This window comes from Buteo buteo, chromosome 21 (genome assembly GCF_964188355.1).
Source record: "Buteo buteo chromosome 21, bButBut1.hap1.1, whole genome shotgun sequence".
Classification (NCBI taxonomy): domain Eukaryota; kingdom Metazoa; phylum Chordata; class Aves; order Accipitriformes; family Accipitridae; genus Buteo; species Buteo buteo.
This window is the reverse complement of record NC_134191.1, coordinates 23,328,364-23,355,474: the sequence shown is the minus strand read 5'-3', so window position 1 is coordinate 23,355,474 and position 27,111 is coordinate 23,328,364. Positions and strand designations below refer to the sequence as shown.

General features: G+C 36.8%; 1 protein-coding gene across 3 annotated transcripts in view; it reads right to left on the bottom strand.

Moving 5' to 3' along the window:
• Positions 1 to 27,111, bottom strand: part of SYN2 (synapsin II) — a 191,677-nt gene that overhangs the window by 5,634 nt on the left and 158,932 nt on the right. For all 3 annotated transcript variants that reach the window (XM_075053289.1, XM_075053288.1, XM_075053290.1), the window contains 2 exons: positions 18,063 to 18,212; positions 1,150 to 1,210 (listed from right to left, as the gene is read on the bottom strand). In XM_075053289.1, coding sequence (XP_074909390.1) covers positions 1,150 to 1,210; positions 18,063 to 18,212 — 211 coding nt within the window. The remainder of the gene's footprint in view (positions 1 to 1,149; positions 1,211 to 18,062; positions 18,213 to 27,111) is intronic.

Sequence of the window (27,111 nt, the reverse complement as noted above, 5' to 3'; positions counted from 1 at the left end):
GACTGAATGTTCTTTATAGCTATCTAGATATTTCTCAGTTTAAAATAGTAGACCTGAGTTGGTGAAGAAAACTGCTGACATTTTGTCTTGCATTCTAATCAAAGGGCAAGATCCCTAGCTGGTTAAAGGTACCTTGGTCTACAATCTCCTAACATCTCAGTATTTGAAAAAAATGAGCTCTTACAGGAAGTTTAACAGTCCTTGAGGTACTTCTCACCAAATAACCTGGGATTTAACTCTTCAGTAAGTGTAAGATTTTTGAAAGTATTTGCATTAGTTTTCATTAAAAATCTCCATAGATTACTAATTCAGAATGACAACAAAAGGTACTACTTAATTGAAATAGGATACATTAAATACTCACACTTTCACTGAGATATTGCACATAGGTGGCCCATTTACATAGCTTTGTAGCTAATAATTTAATGCAGAATTACTAAAAATATGAATACCAGTATGTAAAATAGAAGATATTTTAAATATTCCTTGGGAAGAACTGTATCTTATGGAGTCGCTGAAATATTAGACTTCCACTTGCGTATAAGTAGAACTCAAATGTTAACAAACTTTATAAAATTATAAATCAAAAGCCTCACTAGCAAATTCTAATCTAGACTTTTAAAAATATATCTGGATCACCTACCTATTAATCATGCACACACACAAAAAAATAAAGGCTATGAATACAGTGTGCACACACTCACTGAGTAAGCAAAAGTATTTGGATTTGAACCTTGGTGGTATTTTACTTAACGATATATAATACTCCAAAAATACTGTCTAACCATCCATAATGTACAGTTGCACTGGGCTCTAGAGAGGCACATTCTTTGTACACTGTTGACAACAGCCCTGAAATCACAAATTTTACAGAGAAAGGTAGGTAAGCATTACACGCACAGACATGAACAAGTAAACAACCAGACGGTATAGTTGACACTGCATAGAAAAAACACAGTCCAGGTCAGCACTGAAACAATGCAAAAACTGAACAAAACTGGTATGCTTGCTTTTAAGATTGTGTGTTTGTTTCTTTTCTTTTGTCATTTTTGCTTTAACCCTTGCTTTTAGTCTCAGTTATCTAAGTAGCCTGGACTTGTTTTGGTCCTACTGCAACGCCATTACAGTCGAGAATGTACTGTAAACAACCTTGAGGTGGTGGTCGCTGAGGTGGGATTTTGTTTGGCTCTGGCTCCTTTAGTGATCCGCTCTGGAAAATACATTTGAAAACAGAAGAGAAAGAAAATTAGAGTAGCTTAGTTCCAATTTTCCACTAATTTGTCTTTATTTTCATTAGAAATCTCTTTATTGGTTGGGGCTGAACATATACTTTTAATTTATTCCAGATAACATTTTCTAATTTAGTTGCTGTCTGACATGATATATGAATCCTGGACTAATCCAAAGCTGAGTTCTGAAAAAAAAATGGTTTTTCCTTTGCAGCATGTGATCATGATATAAGGAGTGCCTTCTCAAATCTCACCTCCATTTGTGTATGGTCTTTCTCCTTCAGTTCCTAGCACCTTGAACGACTTTTCTGTATCTCATTGCTTCTGCTCTCTTTTTTAGGATAGACTGAATAGAAAATGGACTTCAACAGATACCTTTGTATAATTTAAGAAATAATTTATTTTTAATTACATTCACTTGTACCTGGAAGCACTAGCACAGCAGGATTTTTTGCTAGTGATAGTTTCACTTTGATTCACTGACTGTAAATGGGAAGGGAGATGGACTACTCTAGGTTAGCTGTTTTGCTAAGCAAAATGAAAGAAGGAAGCAAAAACCACAGACAAATAATAAAAATAATTGAAATTACTTCATGCTACTCCATCTGACATGTTATTAGAAACACATGTAATACTTAACTTTTCAAAACAGGAGATTTATTTGGCAGTGTCCTTTTCAAATGTATACTTGTCGAGAGGAAAAGATGGGCCTGAACCAAAACCTTGGAGCAGAACACCCTCTGGGAACATTAGTATTTGAATCCAAAGTTTGTCTTAGGCCCATGTCTAATATTTTGAAAAGTGAAATATGTTGAATCATTGGACATAATAGCTTGGGGGATTTTTTAAAGATCCAGAAATTAAATTGCCATCTGTCAAGAGGAAAAATCCCAGAATGTATTAAAGACTAAATGTAAAATTAATTAAACATGTTTCTTGCAAAGCTTACTGTTTTTTTTCTGATAGATTTGTATTTGATCTTAGAACTATAGAAATAAATCTTACTCATAGGGATGTGAATTCCTGCACAGCAATCTAGAAGTTACACTTTTAAAATGTTATAACAATACTCTGTCGTATGCAGCTGTTTTAGCTAGATAAATAAAAGCACATAGGACAGGTCCAAAACGCTAATTATTCAGAATTACCAACCTTCAGAAGACCAAATGAGGAGAAAAAATGATACATACAAAATGAATGAGGCAAAATCTGATCCTTGTGTTAACTGACCCAGTTACATAGTCCTTGGCAACCATCATTGTAAGGATGGGGTTATGTAGGAAAGAAGAGAATTTCATAAGGAAAGACGCAGCCACCGGAAAATTTTAAAGTGCTTTAGTGTGGGTTAAAGTCTTCTCTGTGTTGTTTCTCTTCTTCCTCTAATTTTCTGAACCACATGTAAAAGTTGACATTCTATCCCATGCATGTTTCAGTCACGTTAAGTATTTGTGGTATCCACTCAGTATAATGCATTGGAGCTCACTGAAACAGTATACATTTACATCAGTAACTCCTTGGATACTGGGGAAATTAGCCCAGAGTGGAAACCTTGAAAAGTTGCCCTAGAGGAGCTAACTCCTTTCATTTTCTAGTACCATTGTTCTGATGCACCTGGCACCTTCCTCTGTACGCCTTCGGGGCATTTGGGTGCTCCGTGTTAGAGAGAGCAGCCTGTGTCTCCTTTGGTGGGGTAGTGTGACACATGCGTGGAGTGTGTCCTTAAAGGAAAAGTGTAAGTATTTGGGCTTAAGGACATCCAAGAGTTTCTTTCTGGAGGACCAAACAGATCATGTGACTTTTGTTAGAAAGCATGCATAGTATTTTACAAGGAACATGACTACGATTGCTGTGTGATAGACTTCCTAGCCTTACAAAGGGCCATAAACCAATCTGTACGGTTCTCTGCAGCAGCAGAGGATGACTAGGGAGGATATCAGTGTTGCTATTTTTCTACTAAAACAAAAGTAAAAGCTTATATAGGTAAAACTCATCTTTTGTTTAGAAAGTGAAAACACAGGCTGGCAGTTTAAATTCACATCTACTTCAATGTTAAAAAAACATCTGCACGGCCTCTGTCTCCTCCATGCCTTGAGGCTGAAGCAAATCTGCCATTTGTTCTTGCGCTGAAACAGTCTTGGGTTTTATCACACACACCACCTAACTGACTTGACACGACAACATCAGTACTTATGCAATCTGCATATCTCTCCATCTTACAAAGAAATTATTTTAGCCTAAATTAAGCTTTCAATAAACCTTATAGAAGCTTGCTAATCCTTACCTCAACTGTTCTGAAAGTTTAGAGCCTTTGTGCATTTTCTGTTGAAAATGTATTTCCCCCTCTCTAGTCACTGACTGCAGCTGTCCTGATTTTACCACCCACACATCCTTTTTTTCACCAGATATCACCTGGTGCTTCCAGGAACCTCACCCACACTCCAGGCCAATCACATGGTTATATTACTTTTGCTAATTAGCCAACCCACCCAGGCTGACCCAAAAAGACTAATTAGCATTACATTCCTAATTGAGAAATCTTACTCATGGTTTTTCAATGGTCTGTAGTAATCCAGTCCTTTTCAAGAGTCTTTCTTTCAGACAGTCAGAAACCTTGATACTTTATATTAAAGACAGGCTTTGAACCAGTCTTGTTTGCTGTCCTGAGCCAAGGCCTTTAATAAAATCCAGGCTTCTTCTAAAACACCAGTTGTTGGCAAATTAACTACAGACTGTTACTTCTCACCTCTCCAAGGTGGTGTGCCAATGTAATTGTAAGAGCTGCTAACTCCTTATAGGCAACACAGTCTCTCTGAACAGAGATGCTGGACTAGACCTGTCCTGCAGATGTATTCACCCCTCTTGTTCTTTTTTTTTTTTTTTTCCCTTTGTTGCCCAGCCTAGAAGCTCACCCTCCTACCACTTTCTTTTAGTACAAACATGTTTTCCTGTACTGCAGTTCTGATCTACAAACCTGCCTATTGCTTAGTTCAAACATTGCAGGAATCGAGAATTAGAATGCAGCATATATAATGGAAAATGACCCTGAACTGATTCTTATTTGGATGCTCAGGGCTAAAGAGCAATATTAGTAGTACAGAAGCTAGAAATGACAGTGTTTAGTATGGTTTAGGATTACCTAAGTGAGGTGTGGTAACTGCTGTCGTAAGGAGCCCTTTCGGTTTTCATTTTATGGAACACAACTTTCATATCACTTCCAAATTCCCCAAAGAGAAGGGATTGCTGATGTTGATAGTAACATTATCTAGAACTGCTTATAGAATCTCTCCTGTTCAAAGGGGATTTACTGTTTATATAACTATTCTAAAAAAATACAACTTTACTTGTGGAAACCTCTAAGCTGCATGAATACTGCAAGTATACTATAGTGATTTCTCAACTCTGGGTATACCAATTGATGCTTCGTTGCATAACGCTCTTTAAGAATATTGGCTAAGTTAATTATAGCCAGAGCAGAAACCCCACTACCTGACTGGAAGGTAGGTGTCTCTAGATGTCTCTGTAGCACTTCCTTCCTTTCCACACTTAACTGAAACAGTCTCCTTAGAACTTTAGGGGTAGAACTGGAGGAAAGAACTGTTTCTTCTTCAAAGCATGTTGTATTAGAATTTGATCAGTGGTATTACTTCTTCTTCTACCTTGTATATTTATATAAATGCAGACTAGATTCATATATACTTGAATTTTGAATAGTCTGAAGAATGTTGAAATGGGTGGGAGCAAAAGCAGCAACTTGGCAGGGAAATAGCCCTTGGGCAAAAGAGATGCTAAACTGAGTCCCAGCAAAAACTGATTTTGATTTGGCTGAGTTTAAGGATTTTGTGAACTATAGTTGGAGCACGTATGGTTGGTTTTGGATTTCGTTTGGTTTTCTTTGTAATGCAATGATAGAAGCTTTTTATAGGTATTTCAATATCTGAAGGGAAAGCCATGTTTTTCAGGTCAAGCAGTAGAGGGATCAACTGAGAATTGCCAAAATATGAGCTGAGTTAGATCTCATAAAGGAACAAGAATAAATAGCAAAACAATTAAGTAACAGGAGAACTAAGAAAAAATGTGATTGCTAAGAAGAGAGGTAATTGGGATAATTTAAGTAGGGTGTCAACAGTAAATGAATGTTTGAAGTGTCATGGATTATGATAAATACAGGAGCAAGGGCAAGGCGGCAGGTTGGATAAAAACTAAAAATGAGATGGAGGTAAAAATCAAAGATCTTCCTGGGCTCATATTGGTCAGAGCAGTTATTCTTCATCTTGGAAGTCAAAACCAGCTGGCTCATGAAATACAGAATTCCATACCAGATATTTCTAACAATTGGAAATGTACAAATTACACTGGAGAAGGTTAAGCACTAACGCTACAGAAATTACATTGTGGGTAAGGAAGTGGCTGCTGAGGAGATAGGCAGTTATTGAAAAAAAAAACCTAATGGGAAGGATATAACTGGGATGTGGAACTCAAGTAGAATTTTCATTAATTAAGGTGGCACAAAAAATTAGGTGTGTGCTACTAAAACCTGTAGATGATACAGAGCTGGAAGACTACAGGACCAAAATATCCTAAAGAAAGAATGAAATTGATGAGTGAGGTTTAAAAACAAAAAGAAAAAAGAAACTTAAATGCAATGTCCAAAATAATTTATTTATGGACTAATAACATGTATCTGTCAGAAATGCAGAGCTCACTAACTGAAATCTAATGGGAAAGATTTGTGCAGTGAAAAAACCAAAATCTTATCACACCTTCAGTGAAGTGCTAGGCATGAAGCTGTATATCATTTACATCACCCCTGCTCAAGAAAGATGAATGTAAGCTGATCTGGCACTGAAAAGTGCTATTAAACTGACCAGGCAGATGGAAGAGTCTATACCTACAGCATTTGGAAGAACATGTCTTGCTTAGTTTAGCAAAACAAAGGCCTGAAAGCAGTACAGTTGCTTTTTATAAATATATTGTACTGGTAAAGAACTAGGCAGAAAACCAGCTAGACTAAAGGACAATGCAAACCAGGAAATGGGTATAAACTGAATAAAACAGGGCTGGAAATAAGTACATATTGTATAATTTAGCAAAGCAGTGAGATCTTGAAGTGGCTTTCTGATATGGAGCATCCAAAAATAAGAAACTCCTTAACACCTTCTTGCTTACTGCTTTATGCATTTAATGTGTAGTGAGTATGGCAGGGACACTTGCTGGTTGCTGGTTCAGATCTTACCCTGTTTCGGGTGAATGTGGCATAGGTGATGTATCTGCTTCACTGTGTTGCCACTGTCACTGAATAGGACTACAGAGGTTTTGCTATTTATTGTATTATATATTCCCTGTGGACTGAGAAAGGCAGTGCAACAGGCCTAGTTACAGTGGCAAGGCACACCTTAAAAAGAAGCCACCTTCACTTTGTCTAGTGCAAAGGGGGCAGCTAGAGGAGAGTTGGCTCCTGCTTTTTACAGTTTTTTGGAATACCAGTGTTCAGTCTTGCCCTTCTCCACTGAGGAAATCTGTATAGAAAAGATACTCTCAGCAAAATTAGTGCCAGCCTAGAGTTTCTTCATGTTGAAGTTGTGATAAAGAATTAAAAAATTTAGAGCAGCTGTTGTTATTGCTCAACCAACTTTGCAGGCTACCCGTGCAAAACCCGTTAAGATCTTCCTCTGAATGGGAAGGGAAGTGACTGCTAAGAGTAGAAAACAAGATATACAGCATAATTTTTACTTGGAATAGTATTTACAAAATGCACTGAAGCAGTTTTTGTTTTTAAATATCAAAAAGTATTCTAACTTAGATTTTATAGACTAACTGTTTTCAGTTGCTAGATAACTAATTACTTCCTAAGGAATAGTTTCCTTGTTGAATATTTTTACACAGTCTTAAAAATGAGTGCCCTAGTATGGACTCACTGCTTTTACAAGGTACACTCCAGTATCTTCCGAGACACTGAAAGAGGTGACCTCCCGTTGTCCATTCCAGCCCTATTTTCTATTATTCTACTGAACAAAAATAATCCCACCCCCCAAAGAGGAGGTTTCTAGAGAAAAAGTAGGATGTCGACTTATTAGGGAAACAGAATTTCTAAAGCAGCATCTCTTGTTGAAGTTAGATGGTCCCCTTCCATAGCCAATCAATAATTCTAACAGACAAGGAGGCAGTCTTATTTTATTGCAGCTCTTGCTTAAAGAAGCCAGATTTCAACTTCTGTTTTTGAAAAGGGAACACTAAAAGCATGCAGTTGCACAGCAGCTTTCAGGCAGTTTCTTCCAGCGAAAAAATTGCTCCCCAAAGACAAGGAAGGAATGTGGGCTATGTGATAGGAGAGAGCTCCCCCTGCGTGCTAAAGCAGCGGAGACTAAAATGTGTATGTAGGCATGTTTGTACCAGAGGAAGAGATCTGTAAGTTAGATAGACAGGCAAGTGAAAGTGGTACAATGTATCTAGAAGACTGTCCAGTTACTGGAGAGTTAAACTTCCTTACACCTTTCTCAGTGTACATAGATACCTCTATATACATAGAGGATAAGGTACCCCTTGGGGCTTGATAGTGTCAAAATCCTGTGCTGTTGTTTGAAGTTGTAAGGAAGGTTTTGAACCTTGAACCCAGGGACTTTGACCCTGGCTGATGCTACGCTGTATCTGCTCCTCCAGTCTTAAAAAAAAAAAAAGCAGATTTTTTTTTTTTTTTTTTTTTAATGGGATGGCAAGTGATTCTTGCATGAACAGGAAGAGATTAAGATCTGCAGAACTTCATCTTGAGCCACAAAGATCCATCATTACTGGATCTGTTCAGAATTGAAGTTTATGCTTTGAAACAAGAAAGTCTGGAAAAAAAGATGGTGGAGCTAACTCAAGTCCAGTCTTATAACCCCATTTTATCTTAATACAGAACAGTGAAGTGGGAGAATGCACGGAAAAGAGGTGGTGCGCTGAGCAAAACACTTGAGCTCTCCCCCAGACAATAGCAAAGTTCAGAACTCTAGTATATGAACAAAGTGTAAGACCTCTCTGTCAGTGGTTGCATGTGCTTCTCTTCTTGCTCCTCCTGGTGCAGCACAAGTACACAGCCACACAGAGGAGGTATTGGTGGTTGGTCTGAACTCGGACAAGCTTCCCGAGTCTCTCCTAGGAGTTGAGAGATACTGGGAAATGATATTGAAGCAGCTGAAGACAAACTTGCTCTACTGGCAGCTAGCCAGACGGAGCCCTGATCCACCACCAGATTAGTGTCTGCAGTTGCCTCTTTTTTCCTATGGACAAATCAAGAATATATAAAAATGAGCAGCTCTGTTTTGGATTTTTCCTTAATTTCTCTTGGTGCTTATCCTTGTTTAAAAATTTTAACGCATATTTAGCACATGGTCCTTATTCAAAATAAACTGTGGCAATGACTGCTGGGGAGAGGGACAGAATCCTTGCAAGTTAAACATGGAGTAAAGCCAAACAGCTTTGCTTAACGGGTTATGATTTAAAGGTCAGAGAAATCAAATAAAAAAGTCAAGTGGAGACAGAGAATGATAACAAAAAAGGTAGAGGGGAAACACCCACCACAGTGCGGAAGGAAAGGAGACCAAGGAAAGCCTCCAAAAAAAAAAGATATTTCTATTAGGTTCAGCTTAAATAAACAAAATCAGAGAGCAAAAATAGATGTAAAATAAGATAAAATAAAAAAACCTAAAGGATGTTATATGATAGTAATTATAGCACTACGAGAAAACAGAGAGATCTAACTTAGACTCTCCTTTTCTATTTATGTATGTGGCAGCTCTTACCTGTTCTATAGTGATGGGATTACTGGTTTCCTTGTTCTAATTTTGAAAAGGCTCTATAATGGAATGAGGACATTTTCTGAAGTCTCCCCCAAAATGCCTGTGGGACAGAAAAGCTATTTCTCACAGCAGTCTACTAAGAACATATAGGCTACTCTATAGTGGTGGGCTCATGACTACTTAAAAAATTAAATATTTTCTTTGTTCTTGAGGGTAGTCGCCATGGAGTTTCAGAATTCTCGAAGAAAATGTCTGCTTCTGCCAATACAATAGGCAGATTGTGAGATGATCAGAAGATCATCTGGTGGAAGATTAAAAAGTTAACAAAAGCATAATTTTATTGTGTGAATGAAGACAAAAAGAGAACAGTATTGTTATTATGTTTAAAATAAATGGGGAAAGTGTCTATTAACTAGTAATACTTGTTAAGTTTTTCAGTTTTAGCTAGCGTTTTGTTGCCTTCTATATTATAAAATTATTAGCACTAAGGCTAAAGCACTATATTCTACAGACAATTGAAGTCATCCTAATCATCCTGGCCCTGAAGCTTAGCTCTGTTGGTTTGCCTGTGGGTTTTTTTCCTTTGGGCTTCTCTTCTAACGAGTACTTTTGTGAGCAACTCTTTCTCTCATCAAGCTTTGCTCAGCTTGTCTGCAGGGATCATGTATTTTTCTAGGTACACTGATGGTAATAAGCATTCAATGTAGAGTATTCAGAAATAAAAAAAAACTATCAGGCCACATCCTGAAACCTTTTATTTAATTTGGACAAATTTCTGTTGATGTCAGTGGAAATTTTGACCAAATAATCCTAAACCTTTAATATATGCGCCATAGTATATTCTCTCTTACAGTCTAAACGTCATCAGATCCCTTTAAAAAGGGCATTGTAAAGGCACACTTGTTTAGTTCTTGGCACATTATCTCAAAACAAGCTAAGATAAGTATGTATTAGTGTTTTGATTTAATCATCCTCATTTAATGGATACACTTGCAGCTAACAACCAAGAGTGTTTATGCAGACATTTATCACTAGCAAAGATCCAGCAAGCTATTTACCTGTTACTTCTGTTCACAAGTGAGACTAAATAAGCAGCAGAATTGAGCAATACATACATACATCCCTTAATAATTACTCCATCTACTGGTACAGGATCTCAATAAGTATTTTAAAATCGGTTATCTTAACTCTCATGACCGATTTGTTAGTAAAATCTCTGCTTAACATTTGTATGTTGTGTCCTACTGTTTTTCAATTACTGTCAATACTAAAATCTTAGGTTTTACTTTCCTGCATGAACTTTGTTTTTAATATATTACAGTACCCAAATGCCAAGTTCAAATGCTTAAAATAAATCAAGCTTTGTGTAATGAAATAGTGGCTGGTTTAAATATATAGGCATCCTTCATCCAGCAGTTAAAGTCTGAGTCTCTGCCTCTGTTGTGATCTCTGTCACTTACATGAAGAACACAGTATCTGCCCTGAATAGGTGTCTTTTTCAAAGATGGACAAAATATCCTTGGTGTAGTAAAATATATGCTATCATTTTATACTTGTGATAAACTTGACTCTTGTAAATTTAGCTGGAATGAAGTGTGCCTCAAATGTGGCCTTTTACCAGGATGTGGTGAGCTCAAGGTCCATACATGTTTATTTTCTTCTGCTTTTCTTAATTCCATACATTTATATTAGGATCTAAAAGGGTAACAGCTGTTTTTCTTATATTTTCACAAACATAAAATAACTAAAAGGATAAAAAACCCTTTGGTTAAAATAAGCATCTCCTCTTTCAAACATACACAGCTAAACATTGTATGTATATATACGCTTATATATATGTACACATTAATGCTGTACATCAAAATATATTTCATATTAACATAATGAAAATAAATGAAATAAATATATTACAACAGCATGATGAGAAATTTTCAAATAGGGAGCATTTAGTATTTGTAAAATGTATACCAAATTTCTCCTTTAATGTGACCCAGCTTCTGTAATACGATGTAATACGTTGTAATACTAAATCATACGTAACTCAATACCCGTTCTCCCACAAGCGAAGAAGCCACAAGATGTCGCTCGGATTCAGAGAACCAACACCCACTGCTGGAAAAGGGGTCAATACCTTCAGGATTTCAAAAATCGTTTTAACATGGCAGTTTTAAGAATGGCTTTTGACTTATATAACCTTTAAAAGGTATTCTGTTTTGTGTTCTGTGATGTGTATATGTCCCAGCAATACTTTTCATTGCTCCTTATGAGTTTTCATGACAATGTTTTAGATTCTCTGCCAATATTTTTAAGAAGGCATCTTGCTGCTGCCTGACTAATTTTCCTTTAAGTCACAACAATAACTCAATAAAAATTTTAATATCAAAAGTAATTGCTTACTAGGGACTATGACTTAAAAGAACTTTCAGGCAGATGGACAGTGTAAGTGGTAAAGAATAACTACTTAGATGTTGTTTGTAGTCATTGATGGCTGTCAAAGTGCATACAAACTTTCTGAATGAACAGAAAAAACCTTAATGATTGCTAATGTAGACTACAGAAGATGCTCAATTAGTATCTACACAGATATACTACTTGTTTATTGACAAGCTGTATTGCTCTGTTTATGTTATTTAGAGTAACCTGATGTAAGAGTTTGGAAAAGTGAACAATTGAAGAGGCATATAGTAAAATCCTGTCCAGACTTTTTCCAGGGTGTCTGTACTCCCTTGCCCTAGGCAGAGAGAAAGTCAGGCTAATCTCTTGAGTATATTTAGGATCTGGGCTTCTATCAGATGTTATTCCACAAATCTGGGTACGTCAGCTTTATGGTCATATGATGCCATAGCTGCCATTTATCCCCTATTTAAATATCTTCCTAAGAGAAAGAAATGCAGCACATATGGTTTTAGGGGTCATTAGATCATTTAGCAACCTTCTTAAGGCAAGCTGTTCTTAAATTACTCCTGCTGTCTGTTAGTATAGATCTAATTACACCAGGGAGTGATTTGCTTTGCACCAGTTCAGCGGGATCATCAGATACTAATACTGAAACTCTGTATTTACCCTCATTCATGCAGAATGATTTAGTGGGGTCTTTTAATTTGTTTATTTTTTAGGCAGTCTTTCCTTCCAGACTTAAGGAAGAAAAATATGTTCCTGCAAGTAAGTGCCAAGGGACTGTGACAGAAAGAAAATTCTTAGTGGTAATGTTACTTGGTGGTATGAACATGGCCTGGCTAATGCAAGTAGCTTTTGCATTAGGAGTCTGAAGGACAATACAAAGCTGTAGCAAACCTACAAATTGTGGCCCTGTTCCTCTTCCCCCAGTCAATGTTTATACTTCAGGTGACCTTCTATGAGACTGTGCAAAGGAGAAAGTCATTTAGAGATAAGGTCCACACCTCAAATTGAGTGCAGAGAAGTTTACTTCTCTTAATAAGCAGACTAATACTGAATTCTAGATTTCCATATAAGTCCATGATGGGATCCTTCCCAATTAATTGCACTCTCCTTCAGTTAAGATCAAATCAAGTAACTGTATTGTCTGGCCATCATAAAAGCTTCAGTGATTTGAAACAAATTGCTGCTCATCATAACAGTTTGCTTTAAAAAAAAAGTAAATCCAACAGATGGAAGGTAATAGAACTGTGACTGCTCTTATGGAAGCCCAAGAATAGGTAATTTGATAACGGTTTGCTTTTCTCTCTGGAGGTAATACTTTTTGTTATTTACACTATGTTCACATTTGGTTCAGTTTTCTCTCTGAACAAAGAAAAATAAAACTGGAGAAAACTGCTTGGCTCTAGTCAAATCATATAAAGAGTCAGGGGATGAAGAATGAATAAGATAAAGAGAAAAATAGGAAAAATGGAAATAAATCAAACCAGATCTCTAAATAGCTGAAGATAGTAAGGGCTCCTTGACCCCAGCCTCTACTGAACTTAATGTAATTGTACTGAACTTCCCTGTGGGTGAAGAGTGAAGAAGGTATTAAAACATATGAGAAGAGTGTTAAGAAATGAAACACTTCAGGTTCTGCTATTCTAGTCTCAAAATAATTAATGTACTGTCCTCTTTACTTCTGCATCATTTAGTGGTTTATTACTGGTGTGCCACTCCTTTCTTTTAAATCAAACAGAACTAGTATATAGCTGGGAATTCTGTGCTCTTTGTGATGTTATGGATATTGTGTTTCTGGTGCACCAATTTCTTCCATTAAGGATAATAAATTCCTTGTTCTTTTGTGGATAATGCAACAGGGTCTCAACAGAGCTGGACTGAAATAACATTTTCCTAATATGATTTTCCTTAGCTTCAACTGCTAACATGACTGTAAACATTTGCATTTTACGGTAATACTCATGCACAATGTAATATTCTACACAGAATTTAGTTCATCACAATTCATATCATGACTTGATGTGCTGCTTTCAACAGATGTTTTACTATTATTGTTTCATATACAAATGCTGCTACAGAAACACGTATAAAATAGCCTGCACTGAGCAACCACCTGCAGAGTTTTGCAAATCGAGACAGCAGAAGTTTCGGCAGTGGTCTTTCCTATCAACAGATGGAGACAGAGATAATTGATTCCACTGGGTAGAACACTTCACTGGGTAGCTTAACCTACCGGATTGGTTTTTAGGAAAGATTTGAAAAAGGCTTCTCAAAAGATCTGTCAAAAATATTCAAAGAGGTTGCAAAAGGTGGAAATTTAGATTTCCATCATTTTATTGCCTGCAAGTAGAGCAAGTTTGTCTCATGGAAAACTTCTATTAAAATCATATTCCTTGATCAAGTTCTATTATATATTTTCATCATGGTTGTGAGTAAAACAAGCTGTCATGTTTGTAAATTAAATAGAAACAACTTAATTTTTGGAAAGAGTTTTTTGACCATATGTAGTTATATCAGACAGAACTTCTCTGAGTCCAGGGACTCTTGCTTTTCTTTGTAGTGGAAAGACTTGTAAAGTAGCTGATAAGAGCAAAACTGGCAAGCTTTGAATCCTGTAATCAAGAATACTTTCTATCCCAATACAGTTCAATCATGCTGTCAAAGGTATGCAGTAAGCTGTGGCCTGGGACTACAAGAGAGAAGCATGAGACACTGTTGGCTGCAGCCAGTCAGGTGGCGTGAGCTGCAACACACAGAGCTGCAACGCGTAGCTTTTCTCCTTCACACATCCTCTGCCATTCTGTGTACCTGAAAAACTTGTTAGAGAGCCTCTGCAATTTGCTCCTCCTGGCACTCTGACAGAGAACTTTCTTGGCCTTCAGAACATATTGCAAGGCCAATCATTTCCATCAAGATTTGGCTGCATAGCTCTAAACAAAGACTTATTTTCCTAATCATTGATTTGTTCTCTGATGGATAGTTAATTGGAACAGTACTGACCACTGTGGGCATTTATAAATTGAAGCATTCTTTTATGTACGATGCACCCAATGCCACAGTAGGGGGCAGATTGTAAATAACTTTTTAAAACCCACGCAGATAATAAGGGAATTCAAAACATGGCACATCTATAGCTGTACTATTGACTATAAACTTCATGTAAAAGCAGAAGTAGCAAAACACACAAATTGCTCTTTGATATTTATATTACTTTGGTTTCTAAGACCATGCATACATATGCATATAGCTGATTTGGGATAAATTACTGGCTTTGCATTTTATGTGACCTGTTGAAACATGCAGTATCCCCCTGCCCCGCAAATGAATGGACTGTATTTCTCAAGAATAGGAAACAATTTCTCAAATTAGAAAAGGAGAAGACTGTTCAAAGATGAAAGGGACAGCTTGTTTTAACAGACTGATTTTATTCTTCAGGAGACAACCCAGCTAAAAATTAACCACACATGAGCAGATACCTGTTTTAAATACTACAGATCTGTTTCATGATTTTCCCTTAAAGCTGGGAAGATTAATGGGTATTTGCAAATAGCATCTTCTGTAGAAATTCAGATCCCCTTTGTCTGTCCTAAACTGGTGGATAATGTATCAAGGCAAATTTTAAGGAAGCAGAGTCTTATTAACTTGAGAGGAAAACTAACAAATGTTGCAAATATTCTGAAGAGATAGCTCTGGTTTTGGCCAACTGCAATCCATAGTTGAAGGATAGGATAAGGAAAAGAAGATTAATGTTGAATAACATCCTGTTGCCATTAGCAAAGGCTGAATTCTTCAGTAACCTAAACTAAGTGAAATCCAATAGAAGTTCAGCAGCTAGCCAGCAAATATGAGCTTTGGATTAATTCAAAACTTTTTTGTTTAAGAGGAAAAAAACTTTTTCATGAACATGATGAGTGACAGTAATGACTGAGGAATTTAGGAACTTGCTTAAAATGTTCCTTGTATCCTGTTTTCATTCTGGACTTATGTAGGCAGTTTTTCTTTGGAAATGAGTAAAAAACTTCATTTACATACAACAGATAACCAGTTTCTTTGGATGACACCAGTAACCATAAACATTCGTCCTCCCTTGTCTTCTTTAAAATCCAGGGAAGCATGTCTACCCAAGACCTTACTTTTTTTTTTCCCCCAAAATGTGAAATATCAAATGCTCTAAATGACTGTGAATCTATTACTGTTACAATCATGCCTATTACTGTTTTAAATTTTGATTTATGTTGAATTGTATGCTCTGGGCAACTGTAAATTTGACTCTTTTCTTCATTTTAATATATGGCTAATTTACTAGTCCTAAAAGAAACTGTATTTTGGCATAAGGTGATTTATTTTTTTCCCTTCCTTGTCTTTCTTTTTCAGTGCCCTTTACAATGGACTTGAGTCACGTTGGATGGAAACTTCTCCATTGTATGTGGTTCCGTGGTTGAAACAATTTTGTGCTTAGTTTCAAGTGGCTGTAATATAAATAGAAGCCACACCACTTTTTTATGTGGGATGGTGTATTTTTATAACTTAAAGCATGATGATATATTTGAAGAACAAATTAGTCATTCTGCCTCAAGAACTAGTCTGTCTGAGGTATGCCACAAAATTGTTTTCAAATTGTTTACCTGGTGTGGAGCCTACTGGGAGTAAAAATAGATTCTTGATTTAGGCTTGGTAATTCCTGTATTACAGTTTGGCTTATTCTGTTGCTTAACTGATTACCATGGAGCTGCTCTGGTACAGAGCAGCAGTACGGTCCTTAATAGTTTATTGTCAGATGTATTGTTACATTTATTCCTTCAGTATATTAAAAGAAGTATGTGAAAGCTGTAGCTGATAATGCTGCTCTTGATCAGACCTGCTGCCTAGCTATGAAGACACAATAGATGCTATTTAGCATTTATGTAGCACTTTTCAAAGAATCACAGAATGGTAGAATGGTTTTGGTTAGAACAGACCTTTTACATATCTAGTCCAACCCCTCCTGCCACAGGCAGGGACATCTTTCAGGAGATCAGGTTGCTCAAAGCCCTGTCCAACTTGACCTTGAACACTTCCAGTGACGCAGCATCCACAACCTCTCTGGACAACCTGTTCAAGTTTCTTACTACCCTCATCGTGAATAATTTCTTCCTTAGATCCATTCTAAATCTACCCTCTTTCAGTTTAAAACCATTACCCCTTGCCCTGTCACTACAGGCCTTAGTAAAAAGTCTTTCTCCATCTTTCTTAGAAGCCCCTTTTAAGTATTGAAAGGCCACAATAATGTCTCCCTGAAGCCTTCTCTTCTCCAGGTTGAACAACCCCAACACTCAGCTTTTTTTCATAGGAGAGCTGTTCCAACCCTTTGATCATTTTCATGGCCTCCTCTGGACCTGCTCCAACAGGTCCATGTCTTTCTTGTACTGGGGACTCCAGAGCTGGATGCAGTACTCTAGGTAAGGTCTCACGAGAGCAGACCTGCTAGCCGTGCTTCTTTTGATGCAGCTCAGGATATGGTTGGCTTTCCGGGCTGCAAGTGTATATTGCTCGCTCATATCGAATTTTTCATCCACTAGTATCCCCAAGTCCTCTCTGCAGGGCAGCTCTCAATCCATTCATCACCCAGTCTGTACTGATATTGGGGGACTGCTGGGACCCAAGTGCAGGACCCTGCCATCCAGGTCCCTCTGGACGACATCCCTTCCCTCTAGGGTGTTGACTGCACCACTCAGCTTGGTGTCATCTGCAAACCTGCTGAGGGTACACTCAATGCCACTAGGTATGTCATTAATGAAGATATTAAACAGTATTGGTCTCAGTACAGATCCTTGAGGGACACCACTTGTTACTGGTTTCCATTTCAACATTGAGCCGTTGACTGTAACTCTGGATGCGGCCATCCAGCCAATTCCTTATCCATTTAATAGTCTACCCATCAAATCCATATCTCTCCAATTTAGAGGCAAAACTTTTATGTTCTTAGAGACTTTTACAAAAATACCACACTCTCAGCAGTTATTTAAAGGATCACTAAAATAAACTTCACATTTTGTAAGCATGGAAATGGAAACACAAAGATGATTTGCAAAGTCTGAAAGGTAGCAAGACCAGGGGCAGAATTCTGCATCCCCACACTTTAAGTATCAGGCCATGTAAGATAAAACGAGTGAAACACATCCATTTGCAACCTTTGACACAAATTTTCTAGTATGCTAAACATATTTCAAGAGTTTCCTAGATTTGAAAGGTACTTTTGTGAATTGCAGCACATAAAAAAAGATTTTCATGTAATTCATTTTGCACAAGAACAAGAACTATTATCTTTATTCTTTCTGACATCCTCAGGGGGGCAAAGATTGTCTATGACAGTGCTTCTTATTATTTCCGTGATATTTTATACAGATGTAACTGAAAGGAGACAATACAAAGCCTGGTAATTCACTGAATCCACAGTTATCAGTTTACTGGTAGAACCACACCAACACCTGGACTACTCAATTATATCTGGAGATAATCTCATTTGAATATGAAAAACCTCTAAAACATGTTGATAAATTCTTGAATTCTTGTAGTTCAGGGTATGTTTACAGAGTTTTCCAGCCAAATCCTTTGAGGAAAATTCTGAGCTTAAAATTATAGAATAAGATTCTTTATTCTACAAGCAGAAGTTTCCTACCTGAGGCTGCTGAGTGGCAGTGGGTCTCTGAGGAGATGGTATAGGAGTTTTGGACAACATTTGGTTCATTTTGCTTACAACTAGATCAGTTATATGTTGCCTGTCTTCAGTCTGATGCTCACCAATCAGAGGCATTGCACAGTCCATGACCTGTAAAATAAAACAATACATCAGCTATTGATATGGCACCAAAGTAAACTTATTCCACATCTGTGTAGAATGTCAGGTCCTCTAGTTACATAATTGTTTTTAACAAAAGTCAAACCAGATCTGTAGAAATGATTTGTTATATCACAAAAAAGCCCGAGTGCAGGATATGGGTCAGCAGAGCAAGAGAACAGCAACTTTACAATGTCATTCCTTTCTAATCTTCAAGCAACATACAGGTTCAGTATGATACTTGGGCATACACTCTCTGGGGAACATGACACCTGTGGAAAGCACACAGCAGATACGGAAAATGAGGTTCCTTAGGGTATTCAGTGGTCTGCCGAAAAAACTGAAGTAATTGTCTGCACTTCTGTGTAAGCTACATTTCTGAAGTTTTTTCTTTCTTATGTGTTTTTGTGGTTTATACCATGTTCATCAGCTGAATTAGAATGTGGAAATGCGAAAAAAACTTCAGCTTCTGAGCTATTTGTTGGATTTCTGCTAGGGAAGGCTGGATCCTTATTGATTGATGAAAAATTTTAAATAAGACCTTATTATTCATATCATTTTGAAAAGTAGTGTTGCTGCAGTGCAGCTGATGCAAAAAGAAGTAAGAATTTCTACAAAGAAAGCAGGATATCAGAGAAGCAAATAAAAATGTGCACCTTTCCATTCTAAATGTGGCAGGTTAATAGTGTTCAGCAATTATTTAATCAGCTATTCAGATAAATAAAACTAATACTGAATTCAGTTCACTTCAGTGGGTTATAAGTATTTGTTATTTCTACACAATATTTTTTCTTTCTACACAATATTTGTTATTTCTACAGTGTATCTATTTTTGGCACGTCTGTGTTTGGTTCAGGGGAAACAAAAGCGTAACATAATAACCCCAACTGTTATTCACAATGGCACTGGACGTTCTTATTTCAACAATAAAAGGATTTAATTCACTTTTGAAAAACTGCAATCCTTTTTCAATATGTATCAAGGCCATTCAGAAAAAGGTGAAGGCATGTCATCTGCAGCCCTGCAATTCTGGTGTTTCTCATAGGTATGGATCACAAGTGACTGAGGCCTACAGTACAAACAATAGTATTAATAATTAATAAGAGGCTGTCAGGGATAAAGCAGACTACATTAGCAGTAATATACTGTATGGATGCCATTATATCCGATCCAGTTAGAGTCTTTGTACAAACTGAATTGTGTCCATCTACCTTTCAGTCTGTGAAAAGCTGTCCAGCTGCCAAATCTCACACAAGATTTCTCACTAGTGTAGGCAATCACGCATTAGACACAAAAATCAGCTGTGCTGTAAGAGAGAAGGTGATGGTGGGTGAAGAAGGAAAGAATCATTAGTAAGGGATCCTCATGGGTTTTGTACAACTGCAGAAGGATCAGTGAGTTTCATGGGTGTGTTTTAGTACTTCCAAAAGTGCATCTTCTGTATCTCTTTGGCTTCTGAAGTTCTTTCTCTACTCCAGGTAAATGGAACAAGACTGAAAAGGTTCAACAGAGTCAAAAGAGTGCTGGAGGACTCTTGCTGCCACAGGCAATTGTAAGTGCTAATGGCCAGAGAAACACCTTAAACTTCCCTCACTCCTATCCAGTTTCTAGTGAAAGGACTAGAAAGAGAGCTCTGCTATTGGGTGGCAGGGCTATTTTGACTAGAGGTGTCTCTTCAGGTGGGCAGTCTGCTGTAGGTTGTTGCCTTGAGATATTTTTGTTAGTTGCCCAGCTTATGTAGTTGAAGGAAAGATATTGAAATTTTGTGATAAGACCTGATTCTGCAAATATTTACAAGGTGGAAGAATTTTATTATTGTCTGTCGGGGTGACACAGGGATCAGACTAAAGAGCATGAAGCTAGTGCATCTGCATCGTATGGATCCCTCCTGCAGTGGAACGGATATAGTGGCAACAACAAAACTCTTCTCAATCCATCAACCTACACTGAACACATTATCTCCTTTATAAACAAAGAGGGCAGTTTTACCTTCCTTCTTTTAGATATTCAAGTGCTTCTAGGAATTAGACACACTAATTGGGTATTTAAAGAGACATTTGGATTTAAAAGAACATGCATGTTCATTACAACACTGGAATGTAATCTTTCATCTTGCACATTAATTGGCAATGAGCTATATTGTAAATAATATTACCTAAGCTTGAGGATTTTCAAAATATGGTAAGTGCTATAGAAATTCTTACTGAGGCTGACAAAGACTACTTTGTTCTAATAATGAGATTAGTTTGAAGCCCAAAAGCATTTACATTATTCTTCTGTTTGTTCATTTACAAGAGACACTGTCATTGTGCATTGGCAACCAAAATGTTGGCAACACTTGTTCTGGGATTTTCAGATCTAGGATGTCTCCTCTAAGCTTCCTCACAGCTAAAAGGCTTGAAAATGACCCCAAAGTAAACAATGAAATAATATTTGAAGTCCAGAGCAAATGTTTCGTAAGAAATGAATGAATGTTTTTCCACTCTTGGGCCACATCAACAGTATTGAAGAAATGCTTAATAATTACACAGAAAGTTTCTATAAAATTTACCATATCTTTTAACAAACATATTTTTAAGTGGAACATAACCAATGTTTTTAATTAATTGAGAGAAATGTATTGAACTGATATGAGTTGATATTTCTGAATGGGTAAATGTAGTCTTCCTGGTTGTGTGACTCTTGAAATACAAAATTTTTGTGGATTTACTTTAGTATTAAGTTCTGCTGAGTTATCGCTATTTCTTAAAATTGTTATAACGCTTAAAGATCCACTTCATTTTATGATGAGCCGCTGCTTGAAAGAGTAATATGCATAGCACCTGCAGGGAGGAAGCAACCATATGTGCCAGATACTTTGGCCAGGACTTTAAAGTGTTAATAATGACTGAATGTTAGAATGTCTTGATGTCAGTGTGAAGGACATCGGATGTTTGGTTGTCCACTGCAAAACATCTGATTTTCAGAGAGGGAGTTATGTTCGTGGTCTAAAAATCTGCCCCCCCTGAAGTTAATGACATTAATGACAGTTATTCTTGAAAATATCGCCCCTCTTGCTATCAGGTGTATATTAACCTCTCTTTTACCCAACGACAGAAGCAACAGTTACAGGTTTCACAAGTGTGCAAAGAAAACCTCACTTTGTTTACCATCTGCTTACCTTAAAAAAGTCATTTGGAATGACTGTGAAACAAATTGCCTAAAACAACGTCCTGCCAAAGGATTAGACAGTATTAAGATCTGAAGGAGTGGGTTCTGACTGAATTTCTATTTTTAAATGGTTCTATAACTGCAAGTTTACATATAAACTTTCTTTAGGAGGTATTGCCATGTTCTTTACCAGAACATGTGGGACAAGTGTAGTTCTATGGCTAAGGCTAAAAAAACGAAGCCTTGGAGCATTGCTCAAAACTTCATGTCCACTTCAGTAGAGAAGATCTTACCTTTCTTGAAGACAGTATTTTCAAGCATAGCTGCCCTACTGACATACTGAGGCAGTTTCAACACATATGGCATTGAAAAACAGAGCCATTTGCCCTTGACAATCTTTTGTCACTTGGACAGGTTTTGACATTGTTAAAAATCCTTTTGTTTGTTGCCATACTTGAACAAATATTGTTGGCCAAAGATATGCTGAACCTAACACTGAACAAGTACTGAGTCATGGCAACTCTTGAATGATGGTAAGCTATAATGTGTTCTGGTGCTTTACTGAAGTACAGACAGCAGCCAAAGTGTTAAAAAGAGAAAGTAAGGCATCAGATTATCAAGAAAACTACTGGTCCCAAAGTGAAATCTCACTAAATAGTTGAGTGAGTAAAAGATTACCAATGCTTAAAAGCAGTTCAGTCGCAGGACACTGTTCAGTTTAATAACCGATTGGACCTGAGAGGCAATGTGGGTGGGTAGAAGTCATGGGTGGCAGGAGGCTGAAGGGGCTCTTACCACTTGCACTGCTGAGAGGGAATGGCTAGACTGTCCAGAGCAGAGCATTTACACCATGCATTGCTTGGGGCTGCTAAGAAGATGCTTCGCTTCCCTCTCTGTGTTATTGCTGTTGTGACTCTCAAGGATAGACGTTAACATTACTAAGAGAGCACTTCTGCTATTCCTTGGAAAAGAAGCTAAGATCAAGGTGAATACTTTACAAGGAGGGTTTTGTCTTTCTCTTTTTTCTTTTCTTTAAGAAAATGCAGTCTATTTTCCTTCCTAGTAAAATAATTAATGACAGTCATCAGGAATCAGTAATGTTTTATACAACTGTATCTTAAGAATTAAAAATATTTTGGGTAACACTAAAAGTTTTTAAAACTTGCGAGTGACTAACAGGAATGTCACACTGGCATTTCCCCCACTTTAGAGGACTTGACAAAGTTTAAACATACACAAAGCATCCTGTTTATAAATAGTCTATTTACAGCCTGCACTAGTTTTAAAATATCATTTAATAACAGCCAGGGGTTTTTTTAGGACCTAGTTCAGCTATTTAAAATACTGGAGTTTCCCACTAAGAGGATTTCATAGAAAAAAGACATCTGTAATTTATAAAATCAAATATGTTACTTTTGCAGATGCCAACAAAAACATGGGTCACTATGAATTACAGTCACTTAATTCATATTGTTTCTGTTTTTCATTTATATGTATTTCAGTAACCAATTCTATGGGATGAATTTCTCTTATCACCCAGAAACCATACTCTGAAATGCACTTAACACATCTTTATATTAAACTATAAGAGACTGACTGTATATATTAGCAGTAGTAACAGAAACTACAGCAGCATGTTTAAGTCATCACAATACTGTGACAAAACAAACCACTGACCTTTCAGTGATATGACCTTTTAGTGAATTAGTCTGTGCCCTCCGGTGCTAGTGTGGATAAGGCAAATATTTGAAATTTGGGCTACAAGACTGAGACTGGCAAGAAAGTGAAGAGAAATGTTGTTTAACTCTGATAAATATGAAAGGAAATGGGATGGGATTAATAAAGGAGCCAGTGCAATTATAAGATATCAGTAATTGCAAAGGGATCATCGTGTTTGAAGGAGAAACTACTCAGACTGCCATTGCCCAGACATAGTTATCCATTACCTAATATGTTTACCACCAAAGGATTAAGAAAGATCTCTTGCTTGGAGCTTCATGAAGACCCAGCCGAAATGGTGCTGGGAAAGACAGAGTTGTGGAGCTTAAAAGAAGGGAAAAAGTGAAGAATTCTGTTGATACAGTGGAAGAAAAAGGTGTTTGTCAGGATGCTGAAATACAAGAGGAATATGAAGAAACAGATAGAGGCCTTGCAAGTCAGAATTGCACAAGTAGTCTGACAGAATAATGATACATGGATTTCGTATAGAAAGAGACCTATGAATTACAGGAGAAGATATGATAAGTGGTAAGTGCAGAGGGAGGAGGAATTAATTTCATTGCAAATCAGGGTAATTTTAAAGGTCCATGCTTGAGAGTGTGAGGACTGAGAAAAAACATTTACTTTGGTCTGTGAATAAGAGAAGCTGGATTGTGTCGTTGCTATGTTACGCATGAGTTTTTCTTATGTGTTATTTTTGTGGGACCTGGATGTCTCCAGTTGTGGCAAAAATTTTGACTGTAAAGGCAGAGGCTGATACAGATTTTAATCTAAGAGTTCTAATTATGGAGAAAGTAACTGACATTAACAAAACCTAATAGTTTGAAGAGGTCATTTAAGACTGAATGGGACGTAAGAAGAGATGGTGTGATTTTTGAGAAGTAAGGGAGTGACTGGATATGAAGTAATCATGGGGCTTTCACTGAGGTCTGTATAGCAGATGGAGGAATAATCTGTAATTGGAAATGTAACCACACCTGAGAAGTCGGTAGGGGATAGTACAGCAGAAAATCAGTGGTGACTGCTAGGAAATTTTTACAGTCCCTCCTGCAGTGGCTGAGTAACAACATCTGCAGAAAAAGGACGAACAGCTGGGAAAGTGAAGCAAGCATTCCTAGATGAAGGATCCAGTGCCCACAGACAAATTTATATGGTCTTGTTTCAATCTGGAATGAAAAAAACCCAAACAAATGATTTCTATGTCCAATCAAAATTGCTGGATGAAGCTGAATTTGTATGATGCAAACTCATGCAAACGTAGTAGATTAAAAAAAGGTGTAAAAATATATAGAAAATGCAGGTAATATATCTGAGAAAAATTCAAGCACTTTGAAGAGAATATATGAGATTGGTTTAATCTATAAAATAACAATTAATTTACCATCAGAATGAATTTGACCTGTATTCACCACCCTATTAATAAAGTATGGTTCATTATGAACAAAAGAAAACATTAAGATGGTCACATCTAAGAAGTGCTATTGTTGCTAATTTAAAATTTTAAAAGTTACAGGTATTTTGCCAATAGAGTAAACATAAATATTATGTGAAAAAAAAATTAGTGAGTAGTTATTCTTAGGATGGGAACCAAAATATTCATGTTATTCCTTCAGGTCAATAATTATTGCTCCATTCAAATGAAAACTAGTGTCCTAGCAAAACAAATTCACCTCCTTCATTAACTATGTCACTAGATACACTTCTTTTACTCTTCTGTCTAAAAGAAGAGCTGATGTCATTATTTCTGGAATAGTATCTGGAAAATTTCAGTGGATTAATCTGTTACTTCCAAAATATAAAAAGAGTCCAAGAAGAGTTCATTGAATAAATTGACTTTTTTCTATCACATGAAGCCGGCGTATGAAGGAATATATTAATGAATTCAGCACTAATGTATCAGAAGCTTGGAAAAATCTTAATTAAAAAGGTTGGGTTTTTTCTAGAATTGTATCTTCTTAGCCATTGCTTATTATGTTATATTAAGTCCTATTAGGAATAATTAAGTTATATTAAATCCTATTAGGAAATGTAGGAATGCTCCTTGTTTTGGAAATACGAATCTTCACAGACAGATGTGGTCTTATTTATAACTTAGTTATATCACCAAAAGAGTAATTTTAGACTCCTACATGTTCAAAACTTCTTATAGTACCAGATCATAAATTATAAGAGACTTGTGACTTCATCAACTGTTACAGTTGGATTTAGTTCCCTTACTAACCTGAATAGAGGATATTCTTTAACAGATGGAAAGTCACTTAAGTATGTAGAAAAATCATGGCCAGTATTATTTGCCACTCCTGCACATATTTATATGCCAAATCACCTAATTTAGAGATAAAGTTATGCTTCTAGGGAGTTTTAAAAAAATCTGTTTATTTATAGGAGACTTATAGGAGACAATATTGGCAGACATGGTAAGAAATAAAACTTCTCCCTCTTTTTTCTTTCAGGAGAGGGTCTGAGCAACTTTGAAGTTAGTCATGCTTTGAGCAGAAAGTTGGACTAGGTGACCTCCAGAGGTCCCTGCCAATCTAAATATGTCTATGATTTGTGATAAATCACTTACAGGATAGTACCAAATATTTCTAACAGAATATATTTTCATGTCTTTGTCCAGTCTTTGGTGCTGAATTTTGGAAATGTATATGATTAAGATAGAAGAATAAGTAAGCTTAGCTTCAGAGCACTTGGAAGTACAGTATCAGAGGCTTGTGCTCATTAAACTTGTGCCATAGTCAGTGACATAGCTCAGTCTGAACTGTAAATTGAATAGTATAGCTATCATTTCCTAGAAAGCACAACTTTACGTAAAATTGTGCACAAATGCTGCATGAGCTACAGGTTTCTTCCACCTTTGCTCCCTTCTGATGGATTCCTTCATATACTTTAGCCAGTGTTATTCAGGACACTGACTATGGGAATACAGAAGTCTGTAAAAGACAACATCCTTTGTGCTGGTGCTGTATCACTACACCTTATACAGTATACATACTCTGGAGTTGGTGGCATATTTCCTAGCAGTTCAGTAGACTGCAGCACCTTCAGAAACAGTGTCTATTACACCAAGACTTAAAAAACAAAGTCAAAATCTGTTTCTTCATTTCTTATATTAGTTTGCAGTGGCTGAAAACATTCTTTATGAAATCCAAACAGTTTGCATCTTTCTAGGTTATAAACCAGTTGGAAGCTAATTTAAATATAGCCTAGGGTAAAAATAAGCAAGTAGAAAAAAGACACCTGCAGCAGCCACCCACCCATTCAATTTTGAGCAAAATTTGGACGACTGCCTGTGAGGTCACTTTAAAGGATTCTGTTACATTTGTTCTCTTTTTCTGCATTCATCACCATGATATGAGCTTTTGTTTAGTTTCCCAGAGGTTTGGTTTTCCAAGAATGAATCATGAAAGATAATATTTAGTGGAGTCAGAAACATGAACAATGCTCAAGTATCTGTTCCTTCTAGTATTAAAAATTTTAAAAGGGAAAGATTAAAAGTCCTTCTTCTATTTAAGAAGTTAAAGTTTAATGGACCTTAATTTTATGTCTTATTAGCAAGAATTGGTGAGACAGTTAAAAAGCTGTCTGTTGCAATGATGTGTTAATAAAATCCTTGTTTCTACAGCTTGTCTCTGGCATGATGATGCTTGGCAGCTGAGTATTCCAATTGAGGTGAAAAGAACAGACACTAAAAGAATAGCTAAGATTGTTACACAAAATAATAACTTGGCCTTCCTCCTGACCAACCTGACAGCCCTTCCATTTAGCTAAGTGATTCTTCAATTAGTTCACTGCTCCCTAGTAGGAGTTTGGAGATAGTTCTTTGGAGTATAGAAGTAAAAGACAAGAAGAACCACAAGGTTCTTCTAGACAAGGTAATTTCTTCCAGGAAACAACTTTTATAAAACCACGTTCTTTTAAAAGTCAAAGTTACCTCTTACAGCACCCATCTAAGAAAACTGTAGAGAGCTTGTAGATTCACAGAAAAACAGAGGTTGTATAGTGTTTGAATAATATTATG